A 12,382-nucleotide genomic window follows, 5' to 3' on the forward strand; every position below is an offset into this window, starting at 1 on the left:
CTTCCCACCGACGGAACGGGGCGGATCGCTCTGCGTTGGGCACCTTTCATCCACTTTTCCCTGTAACTGGCACTCCTTCAGTTAAACCCGAAGAGTAAAGAAGCTGATTTTTCTTCTGTATGGCCTGCGACTGCCACTCCGAAACAAAAAACAAACCCCGCCGCCAAAAAAAACACCCCAAAACGAAATAAAACAAAAACACCCCCCCGCCAAAACAAACAAACAAACAAACAAACAACCAAAACCAAAAAACCCAAACCCAAACACTTTCGGTCGGCAAATGTGGGCTTGCAAACAGAGACGAAAGAAAGTCCCTCGCCTTGTCTCTCGTTCATGACTTTGAACTGGCTCTGGGCAGAGGACCCACTCATGGGTAGCGCTTGCACTGCCGCTTGGCAGTACAGCTCCATTCCGACCTTCTCGGGGCAGACCTTTTGCCTTTTTCTGTATGTTCCTAAACATAATAGGTTTTTAACCCTTTGATAAGGACAATGATAAATAATGTCCTCTTTTACCTTTTCAGTACTCACTGATCTGCCTGAATTCTCTTCTCTATAGGCGTTCCTTTCTTTGTACAATTCAATAGTATCCACAGTAGTACCTTGCTGCCACTCTTCTAATCTGGTTCTTAGAAATCAGTGCCCAATTTGTTAAATATTTTGGTCATAAGAGAAATAAATGAGAATTTTCCTGCTGTACTTAGTACATCCTTAACACAACCTCCCCACACAGGATAAAAGCAGTATGTTCCTATTATTTATTATGCATATTTTGTTAATTTTCAAACTTTCATGCTATGTTCTTAGAAGTACTCTGAAACAAATGTAAAACAACTGAACTACTTTCTTTTTTTTTTTTTTCCTACCATAAGTAAAATAAAATGAAACAACCCAGCTATCATTTTTCCTTACCTACAGTTGACTTAAGAAAACCTGTTTCTCAGGGAAACTGAATAAATTAAAGCTGCATTACTGGCAAGAGGTCTGCATGAACAGGCATGCCAAGTGACAAGGGAGGGGGAGTAAGTGGGACACCACACCAAAGAACCACCACCACCACCAAAAAAACCAAAAAAACCAAACCAAACAACCAAAAACAACAACAAAAACAAAAACACACCAACCAAACAGGAAACCCTCAAATAAGCAAACAAAAAAAGGCCATAGAAACCTGCATACAAACCTACACAAAGGCATTTCTGAAGTCTGCAGCCCATCAGCTTACACCCATGGTGTAAGGAATAAAGAGAAATGTTTTCCAGGTTCAGATGCAGTATTACAAATATCACGGAATAAACTGCTCTTTTACACTGCTTTTAACACATGCACAGAATCTCATACCACCAAACTACTGTGCATCTCCGTAGGTAAGTATTAATCATGGAAACAACAAAAAAATTTTCAGGATGATCTACCGCTATTATAAAATCTGGAATTTGCACATTGAGTTCTAGAAATAACCAGTGCGTGCTTTAACTGGTATGATCTGGGCCAAAATTCCTGTACTTGTTAGAAGCCACTATGCTTTGTGCTACAGAAAGAGCTCATTCAGGGCCTGGTTCAAGGGAGTGCATCATGTTGTCGTGGCTCATGAACAGTGTTGAATCAAATGACAGAACCTTCAAGTAATGAAAATATTTAGAAATAAGCTCAGAAGATCTCTCTGGCCTTATATTGGCTTAGTAACATAGGAAATATATTGCAGATTTAGCATCTGATTATAATATCACTGCACCTTTGCACTAAAGCAAAGTATTTTCAGTGGGTAGTACAGAATAATTATTCAAATTCTCAAACTGATTACTATCACATTATTGATAACGTACTGAAGAGAGCACTCTTTGCAAAGAGTATCAGGAAAGCATATATATATTAAAAAAGCTCCAGAAAAAAAAGACACTCATGGGTAAGTGAGTGTCCTTTTTAGATTTTATATGTTTAGCAGCAACCTATTATTCACTTCAATGATACCACCTGCAGAATCACAGAATCTCTTAGATTGGAAGGTACCTCTTGACATCACCTAGTCCAAGCCTTCAACTCCAGTGTCAGCTGGAACAGTCTGGCCAGGCCCATGTCCAGTTGGGTTTTGAGTATCTCCATAGACAGACTCCATAACCCATCTGGGCAATCTGTTCCAGTGCTTGACCATTCCCACAATTAATTTTTTTTTTTTTTTTTAAATTTTTCATGTGCATTTCCTTTACTTATAGGAAAGTTAATCTCTGTAATATCCCAGGACAGCTCAACATTACTGGAACTGCTACAGAAATACACTGATTACTTGTATTAGTGTCCTGGCATGTTCATTATTACAGAGATATCCTTTGTTACATCACAACTCATTCAAATTTTCTTTCAGTTTCACCTGTTTTAAGACTTACTTCTTACGACATGTCTGTATTATTCTAAGCATACGATTCTAACATGGTAGCAGTTTTTCTCACTGCTTTAAAGTCTGTACAATCTCTTGTCAAGGGAAAATACAATCACTGGTGTGACAGTAGAAATTTAATTTTATACTCTTTCATGCTCTCTGAACGAATGGAAAGAGCTACAGAAAATAAGAAATAATATTGACTCAGATGTAATGTTTTTAAACCCCTTTCTTTCAAGTAGAAAGATAGCTGCACAGGATTAACGGTTGCATTGTTAATTAGAAGAAGACAAGTAGGTTGAGGCATCCCACTTCTAAGCTTAAATCACATCTACAGTTTCTCAACAAAATACCTGCTAAAGTCCTGCAAGCCCTGCCTGAAGGCACAAGGCTTTACCTGTGTATTAACTGGGCATTTCTAAATCCATGATGCAAGAAAATCTTAACATATATAATTAAAATAAATCGGTATTAACAGTGAAGACTGTAATCTCATCATGTACACAGATTAACCCTTTATTTTAGGCTTCAGTGTATGAGGCAGGGTATTTGTTCTCACTTCTGGCTGCAAATATCTCAACCTAACATACAAAACTGAGGCTGATAATTAGACCTAATATAGAGATGTCAAAGTAAGTTAATAGCAAGTGCGGACCTACGACATGCTGTCAACATAGAAATCAGTCTTTAATATTATAATTGCGGATTTTTGCCATGCTAGAAGGGATTTTTGGTTTTAATAGATGATAAGATAAACTCCTGGATTTTAACTTCTGCTGAACTTCCAGCCTTGTTCCTCGGATTGTCAAATCTTCAGCTGATGTTTCAAGTTTGTCCTTGGCTTTGACATTTTGCTGAGATTCTTCATATTGCTTGATTGAACGTACAACTTCAAACTCTGCTGCTCAAGAAACAGACAGAAAAATACTTTGTAGTTATGTTTGTATTCAGTTATGAGATTGGATAATTTAAGAGATCTTGTTTACTCTTTTCCTCTAAATATATTGCTGCCATAGTGCCACATTGTCAAAATCATATATTACCAGGACCATTTCTGTACGTAGGAGGCCAAGAAAAGTCCATTAAGGCTTGCCATATTCATAGTATAACAAAGTGTCTTCTGCTCAATCCTCAATTCATCTGTACATGTTCATTCTCCATTAGCATCAGACTGCTTAAGAGAGGACAACAGCTGGAAGGTCGGTGTAACAGTTCAAGTCAAGCACTACCTATCTGTTCAGCTGTTTTAAAACATCATATTTTACAAGTTTACCCTTCTCTCAGTTGTGAGAAAAACTGTTCGGATATGTACGATATAAAAGGCTCAGACAAAGCTGCATTACTACCATTATCTTTTGGGTCTTTTTTCAATCTTCTCTATGCTTAGGAAAGCATTTAGTATGTAAATCTTTGGTTTTGTTGTCTAAAATATCTGTCTTTCTAGAAAGGACTAACTCAAAAAGCAACATACTTGTTTGGGAAGCAGTGGGACTGCTAATATCAGTCAGAGTCTCTCTTGCAGTTCTCACATAATTCTCCAAAAACTATTGTCTCCAACTAACTGAACTTCAGTCTTATCATAGGTTTCTTTAAGTAAGATAAGTAGAACTGTTCAATCACATTATTCACTGTAAACTATAGGTAATATTTACAGGTGTTTGGCTCCAGCCACTTAACCCTTATTTTTCAAGGCATTGAGACTTTAACTTCAGATTTTCTATCGAGAGCCAAAGTGGACAGCAGAAGTAGTCATAATAAACCTCCGATAACACACACTACAGTATTCTGTACTAGCTCAATTTTATAAGCATCATAGGCTGCACTCCCAGATACTACTTAATCACAGCAAGACTAAAAGGTGCACAAATTGACAAAGACCAAGTAAATTTTCAAAGTCAGGTAAATTTTCAAAGTCAACTGAACATCGCAGAAAGTCTGAACAAAATTCTGCGTCAAAGGAAATACATGTTCCTGAATTATGGAATGACTTGATCGATTGACGGTTTACAACTCTGTGCAAAGCATGACACTGTGGCTAGTGTCAAAATATGACATTTTTCAAAATATTTTTTATACACAGGCTTAGCTTGAACCAGCTGTTCACTTGTGTGTGTGATCTCTGCACTGAATCAGCTTGGTGGCTGATTCAGTGCAGAGAATCCCAGGCGACAAAAGCTCAGTGGACTCTTGCGCTGTGGATATGACATCCTGTTGTCCAGTTTGCCACCTAGTGGTTTCCTACAGATGTAGAAGGTATAGAAGAGCACGCTTGAGCCCATGAAGATTGTTGAATGTCTTTTCCTGCCTGGGAAATGGACTTTAATCATTAGATTACCTCTATCACCAGAATACCTCTGACAGTTAAGAAAGCAGAATTTCACAACATCAGCCACTTAGAAAAGTGCAGGCAACAGTGTCTGAAAGGTATTGCTTCAAATATTACTTTCCTGAACAGGAACAGCAGCAATATAATACTACTTCTTGTTTGTGGTCTAAATAACAAGAATGAGCAGATCCACAGACCAGCAGCACACAGTTAACACTGCTTACAGGCAGTCTGTTTTTTTAAATACTCACTTAGTTTTCAAGGGCCCTTTTGGATTCACCCAAGGGGATGACTTTCAGAAATTAATATGGGAGGCCCTAATTGCATCATTCCAAAGGCAAAGTAACCAAGCACCAAGGCATCCCTTCCTGTGAAGACTTCTATATGCTTGCCTCCTGCCATTAGTAGAGAAACTATAGTTGTAACTAGTAACAGCTACTTAGTTATTTGGAACAACACCACAGAACGCAAGCGTTCTACATGGCTATTTTTAAGTTCTGGACTGTCAAAAATGTGTACTAACACAGAAATTTAAAACCAACCAACTTGTAAGATTAGTTCTAAAAATTAGGAAAAGTTGAATTAATACCCCAGAATTAGAAATACTATTTAAATGCAGTAGCTTGGTTTGCACACCAGTGAAAAAAACACACCAAATTCACAAGCCTGCAACTTACTTGGTCCATGGCAACCAGAGCTAGCGAGATCATAGCTAAGCATCTAAACTGCTCTTGAAAATGGAACTAAATGTTTATTGTATTGAAATGCTTAACATATCTTCTATTTGATGTGTGTTAACTTCAGTCAGAAATGAACATTCAGAGATTTTTTTTTTTTCAGGATGAAAGAGACATATGTAAACATGTTGTATAGGCAAACTGAAATTTCCTCAGATGGAAGTTTCATTTAAGAAATTTGTCACTAGATGTTTGCTTATGGCTAAAAGTGTTTCTGAAAGAGCACCAACTCAAACAAGTTCCTATTCAGAAGAACATAGAAATGAAGAAAATGTAGCCAGGGCATTAGCTAATATTTGTGAAACACTTCAAAGATGAAGTTTTATGTAACGCAGAAAAGAGATCAGGACTCTTTCTCTGATTGGAGCTGCAATGATGCCAGAGCCAGACCACTGTTTCTGTTTGTTAATATTTTACCAGGTTCTTTCTCTGGCCAGCTTTTTACTCACATGGATTGCTCTTAGAACTGTCAGTGATGTCAAAGCTGTTGAAATTCTGTCTAGTGTGGAAACACTTAAGGTAACTTGTGATCCATGAAGTGTGGAATTTCAGACGACAGAGCTTTGCAAGTTACAGTGAGAATTACAGTACAAGACACTCCCATATCTAAGCTCAAGTAGTAAATCAAAAAAGTTACTTTTTTGATTTACTACTTGAAGCAAAGCAGCTCACTTCTGTTCTCTGTTAGGCTATAATGTAAATCCAAGTTATTAAACCCAGGACACAGTTCTGAGTACTAGTGGCAGTGGGGTTTCTTTACATTACATTACATTACATAAAAAATGTATAGTAGGACGTGAAAATACAAACTTTCATCTACGCTAAATATGTAAAAGTCAAATGATTAGCGGGGACACAGCTTGCCTTACACCCTTATTCCGCCTGCACTGACCCCAGCCTCTGCTGACCCACGGATAGCTGATTGGAGCTGATAAGGAACTTTTCACACACTACAACACAGCACCCTTCACAGTACTGGCTTCATGCTAAATCCAGTATTACAGCTGAACTTCAATAGGTGGTTTGCTTTTTTCCCCACTGAAAATCTAGTAAGTATATTCCATAGCAAATAGTCAGTTTATCAAGATAAATAGAAGAAAATAAATTTCCATTTTCTAAAGGTTTTACAGAGCTTCTCCTCCTGCCTAACATCTACTCTAAAAAAAAAAAGCTCTACTTTCCTTTGAGGGTGGCTTGTCATCAGCATTCAAGGTACATATGATGTGGATCATCAGTCAAATCTTTGCTTGCTCTGAACCTCTGGGCCAGAACATTTAAAAAGTAAAGAAATACAGAGGTGTATTTCTTAATTGTACAGTCTATGCATCCTATGTAGCTTTTCAATATCATCATGGTTTCTACCTGTCTGTGTCTAGGAGATTCTTTTTCTTTCAGTAATACAGAACAATAAAAATACCTGTAGAAGGGACCTATGGGCCTTCTAACCACCTTCCTTCTACTTATCTGCAGAATTAACATACAAGCTATGAATCCATCTAATATCTACAGTAAACTGAAAATTAGCATGTGTAGTAAGGAGTGAGAAAATTAAAATATCTCATAGCTTTTTGACTTGCTTGGAAGCTTACACAAGGTCTGAATTTGATGGTGAAATGAATAAAGTATATAACAGTCCACTTCAGTAATAAAGGTGTAGTCATTAACTCTTCAAAACACATTTAGTCATTGTATTGTGTAATTATGTTGGAAATACAGCAAATTGCAGGGCTTACCTGACATGCCAACCATTTTGTGTGCCAGTAGGCTGTTTTGTACATGTCACATGAAAAAAATGAAACTGTTCAATGGGTTCCAAAAAAAAATTTTCAAGCTACAGTTCTCTGTTTAACCAAAAATTTCCACCAAACACATCTTTTGGTGTTATCAATTTGGACAGAGCTGAACTTGGAAAAAAAAAACTAATAAGCAAACTAACTTGCATGCTTTGTTGCAAATAATTTTTTGTCACTGAGCTTCCAAGACTCTGTGTGCATCACTTGTACCTGAAAGCTCAGTCCCAAGTCACTCTGTCTCAATGACAATTCAATCCATTGTAACAATGTACTTGATGAATGTATTAAATTCAAGTGAGTGGTTTTAAAGAGGAAAGATTGAATTAATTTCCATAGTTCAGGCCTGAAAAATAATACAAACCTCTGCTAAAAATCAGAAGCAGAATTTGAAAATTTTGTATATAATGCTTCCAGAAGAAGTCCCACTCTGGTGTGCCTCATATAAATCTGGATGCAGAGATCAAATTAAACTTGATCTCAGGAAAATATTATCCCATTTCACACATATCATCACATTTCACTTGTTCCATGTTGGCATTATCATCTGTCCCTTTTTCTATTTCTAGATTCCCCAAAAATCTACATTAAGTTTTGCAACAGTGGCTGGAAATTTCTAGACATTAAGAAACTGATGTCCTTGTAAGGCTGCCAGAGCTGTTGCATCACACATACAACAGCATGAAACCGCATGGCACCATCAGTAATGTTTCAAATACATCCTTTTGCTTATCCTGTCAATATAAGCCTGACGTGAAATCCTCTTCCTATTTCAGTCCTAGCCTTACAAAAAATCCACATGAATCATGAGTGTCAGCACTAGTGTCCATTCCAGTCCTGCAGGTCTGTCAATGCACATTACTTTGTCCCTGCAATGCATTGCTGTTGTGAATAAATACATTTATAATCCACTCTTCATTTTGAAAGCCCTTTTAAAGTATTATTTATTATTTTTCTTGTGAGCTACTAAAGATGGTTCATTGCCTCCACACACTGGTCTAAAAATAGATGTAACATAGGCTGGATAGGACCTGTGGGTGAAATGTCACAGTGCTTATCACTCCCTGCTCAGAACATATCTTGACACAACTTGTGTCCACTGCCACTTTTCACTGTGCATCTCTAAGAGTCTGGTTCTGTCTTCTCCAAAATTCCTCACTGGGTAGTTAAAAAGCAGCAGCCAGACCACTCACTGACTCTTTTCCACACTGAACAACCCAGTTCTCTAAAACCTCTTCTCGTGTATTGTGGTCTGGTGGCCCAGCCATTTAGTGGCTCTCCGCTGGACTCTAGTTTGTCAATCTTTTGTACAAGAGGGTCCAAAGGTGGACAAAGTGGCCTTACAAGTACCAAATTGAGGGGAACAAATAACTCCCCTTAATCCAGTGATTGCATTCTTATTCCTACAGTTTGTATGTGATTAATAGCACACGAATGGCTATGTAATAGCAATACAGCTAATTTGAAAAGTCTAAATGGCTGTCATATTACTATACGGATACTGTCAGATCTCAGGAGTAACGGTGATGATAAAAATAATATTAGCAAGGCAAGAAGCCCAAGCAATTCGCATAAACCCTACAGCATTTTGAGAAATAATGTACTATAAGCTATACCTCTTATTAAAAAAAAATAACCAAAACTCACTTTTACTGGAACATTCTGGAGAAATCTTTATAAAGATATTTTATAAAGAAAGGTCTACAATCCCTCTAGGGAACATACTCCACTTTCATCTATCCCTAAATTTTTTCCAATATTATAATGTAAATCCATTATTTTTCGTCCTATCTATAGCAGGTGTTAATTTCCCAGAGTTTAGTCAAAGAAGGATTACTTCATGAACAGACCAGTAGTTTGAAATATGTAACATTAAGCTTCAATACATAATACCTCAACATAATAGCTGCCATTAAAAAGTTCCCTAACAACTTGCCCTGTAAAGAGGCTATACTTTACTGCACATATCTTACAAAGAGTGTTCTTGCTAAGATTTCCAAGAACATGCGGTGATTTTTGTAGAAGTATAACACTAATTCATGTTCAGTCTATGACCCAGGTTTTACCTTCACCTGTCATCCTAACCCTGACACTGTCTCATATGTATAGATTGGACACAGTCTCACATATAAAAAATTGTGCCTGCTTCTATTTTTTCCCCATTCCAGCCTGTTGCAGGGGACTGTAAAGGTCTAGGGAATCCCCACAGCATATACCAGCATCATGCCTGTGATGTCACCTTTGGCTTTTAGGTCTTAGCACTCTAAGCAGTATTGTAGCTATAAAGCAGCCAAAAAAATAATAATTAAGCAAGGATTTTCAAATTACAATTTGATCTAACAGTCACTTGTCAACATATGTAGTGTGCAGTTCTCAAACAGACACTTTTATATCTGCCCCAGCTAAGTTTTAGACTACGTCAAAACAGATTTTGCTTTTTACAGGAGTACTTAATAAAAGTGAAGAAGTAGTTGCAATGATGGCATTTAAACCAGACAGCTATGTAGATATTCCTCTTAATTCTTACTTCTGCTGGCAACCGTGAAATTCCCTTCAAGTAACTCATTCAGATTCTGATCATAGGACTGTAACAACAGGAGCAGTACGTAAAAGAATTAGTGAACGGCGACAGAATCCACTGTATTTCCACACTTCCAGAAGAGTCAAATATTGTGACTGCTTTACAAAGCAGGCTTACCCTGGCTGGTGTTCTTTCGAGGACTGAGTAGAGAAAGGCTTGATCCCATGTCTAAAATTTGACAGAAATTATGTGCTCTAGATGAAGAAAGCAGGACCTGCTGGACTTGACTAGGACTCTGACTAAGCAGCTGAGTTTGAACAATTTTTGTGGATGTATCTGCCTTTGCTGCTGAGATTGTATCTGGCTCATGATTTTCAAAAGAGAAATTGCCGAACCTTAGCCGAACCTGTTCAAATTCAAACACAATCTTACAGACATACATACTTTTCACATCAAAGACATCAGAAAATTTGCTACATTTCACAGTGGCATCTTGGACTTGGAAAGATAGAGTGTTTCAGCAAGAGGCAAGACAAAAGAAAATGATTACTTTTAATTTTGAAAGCTTGTACAAGAAGATTAATTACAACATCATGGCAGTGATTGAGAAACCCTAGTTTAGTGTTAACAAAAATCCAGATGAAAGTGAACCACATTGATCATAAAACTGCACTGTACCTCAGCAGATGGTAATTCTGTTTCTTCCCCACAGCTGCTTGGAGCTTCTTCTTCCTTTAAGATAGGGCAGGCAGTAAGAGAAGAGATCCTTGAAAGGTGCTGTTGCCTTGCACACTGCAGCTCCTAATGTGAAATATTACATTAACACGAGTAACTTACAGTCCCTAAAACTAACACCCTTATAGCTCAGTTTGCTGTTACACTGCTAGATTTAAAATAATCAGTTACAAATTATATTAAACAAAATTATGTTCCCTTCACATCAACAGGGCCAAACCACCTTTCTAATAAACCTAGTATCAAATCTGTTCAAAATCCACATTTCCTGGTGCTGTTGCTATCACCTTGCTTGTTGCTCAAGCTTCTATTGTCAGGGTCCTTTATTTTTGTATTTTCCCATGATTAAATTACGGAAGAAAAACTCCAAAACAATACCTAAAACCCCAACTAAAATAAAGCAGCCAGCCATGGAAAGGTAAATCACCAGCAGCTAAAATAAACTAATTTACTTCTCAAAGTTTCACCAGCTTTCAACTTGTAGCAACTACAGTGAGATTTGATGAAAAACAAATTGCTTCAGCCCTGTCAAAGGAGATGCAAATAAACATCAAAGTCTTTTGCTATGTATTTAAGACTAAATACATGGAAACAAAAGATGAGCCCATTATGTAAAATAATTGACAGTGAAATTCCTGTAGCTCTGACAGTAATAAATTATCTTGTCTTTTCGTAGGATGAAGATTTTCTAATGTGGGAGCCTATGTAGCCTGGCCAGTAAGAGTGATCACCTAGAATAAAAACACCCAAACTAGAATAATTATTGTCTTTGGAAAGTCAGCCTGGAGCTCAGCTTTAGTGTAGGAGCTGAAGCAGCAGCAGGTTTCTTCTGAGTAAAGAGCAGCCTGGAATGAGAGTATGGAACAGCTTGGATGTAAGAAGGGCTATCCTTTCTAGTCTGGACAAATTATGAACTCAGAGGTTCCAGAGGTGGAAAGATCCTCAATGAAAGCCACTTCACCCATGACCTCCAAGCAACCCATCAGCTGAAGAGCTTGAACTCCCAGAGTTTAGCTCACCATCTGGAAACTCATAGTGAAATTCCACCTCTCCAAGCGCCATAGTCATCCTGTATTTTTAAAATCTATTTATTCTTACATAAGCAAGAATTATCCTTAATGATTTTTAAAAGAACATGGGAGACATTAGATATGTAGAGAAATACAAACACAGTATCTTGCTCATTAAAAATAAGGCAAGAAGACTGGAATGGATGGAATATTCATCGGTCTTAATTGGAGAGTCAGCTAAATTCTAAGATAAGTTATGAAAGAAAGAATAATTAAAGAGATGGAAGAAAAAACCAAACATAAACAAAAAGTGGTTTTGAATTGTGGCAATTTTGTCCAGATCTGGAAGTCACTTTTATATATGTTTGGTATAAGAATTTCGCTAATCTTTTTCAGACCTCAACCCCAGCAGAGCACAGATGAAAGAAGCAGGTTACAAGAGGTCTCCTCGATTGGTTTGCTGAACCCTAATTTCCTTTTTAAAAATTACTTCCAGTGTTAACATTTAATAAACAGGTCACTGTTTTCAGAGAACTGAAAGTTGGAGTGAACAAAGGATGCCAAGCCTGTGACTTTAGGTTAATGAGATGATCACAAGCATTCAGAAAAAATTATATATCCACAAGCATGCTGAGGCATTCCACAATAAGTTCATTTGTTGGCAGACCGCATTCCAGGCATCATGCACACTGTAACAGCTGCCTCACCTATTGTCTTTTGAAACCCCACAAGAGGGAGGTCAAAATCATATGCTCAGGACTGTCACCTAGGACCAGAGTTGAACTTTTTACCTTGGAGTTTGATTTCACAAGACGTTAACGATTGCCTGTTCCAGAAGCAGCCCATGCCACTGTGCCCTAAGATATAGCATTGATATGCCAGTGAGG

General features: G+C 37.5%; 1 protein-coding gene across 5 annotated transcripts in view; it reads right to left on the reverse strand.

Moving 5' to 3' along the window:
* Nucleotides 1-1,740: 1,740 nt before the first annotated feature.
* CCDC57 (coiled-coil domain containing 57) overlaps nucleotides 1,741-12,382 on the reverse strand; it is a 33,884-nt gene continuing 23,242 nt past the window's right edge. For 3 of the 5 annotated variants that reach the window (XM_058422937.1, XM_040081825.1, XM_040081828.1), the window contains 3 exons: nucleotides 10,429-10,551; nucleotides 9,928-10,156; nucleotides 1,741-3,277 (listed from right to left, as the gene is read on the reverse strand). In XM_058422937.1, coding sequence (XP_058278920.1) covers nucleotides 3,057-3,277; nucleotides 9,928-10,156; nucleotides 10,429-10,551 — 573 coding nt within the window. In that variant the 3' untranslated portion in view covers nucleotides 1,741-3,056. The remainder of the gene's footprint in view (nucleotides 3,278-9,927; nucleotides 10,157-10,428; nucleotides 10,552-12,382) is intronic. The other 2 variants (XM_040081826.1, XM_040081829.2) reach the window with 2 other exon arrangements.

This window comes from Hirundo rustica, chromosome 18 (genome assembly GCF_015227805.2).
Source record: "Hirundo rustica isolate bHirRus1 chromosome 18, bHirRus1.pri.v3, whole genome shotgun sequence".
Classification (NCBI taxonomy): Eukaryota; Metazoa; Chordata; class Aves; order Passeriformes; family Hirundinidae; genus Hirundo; species Hirundo rustica.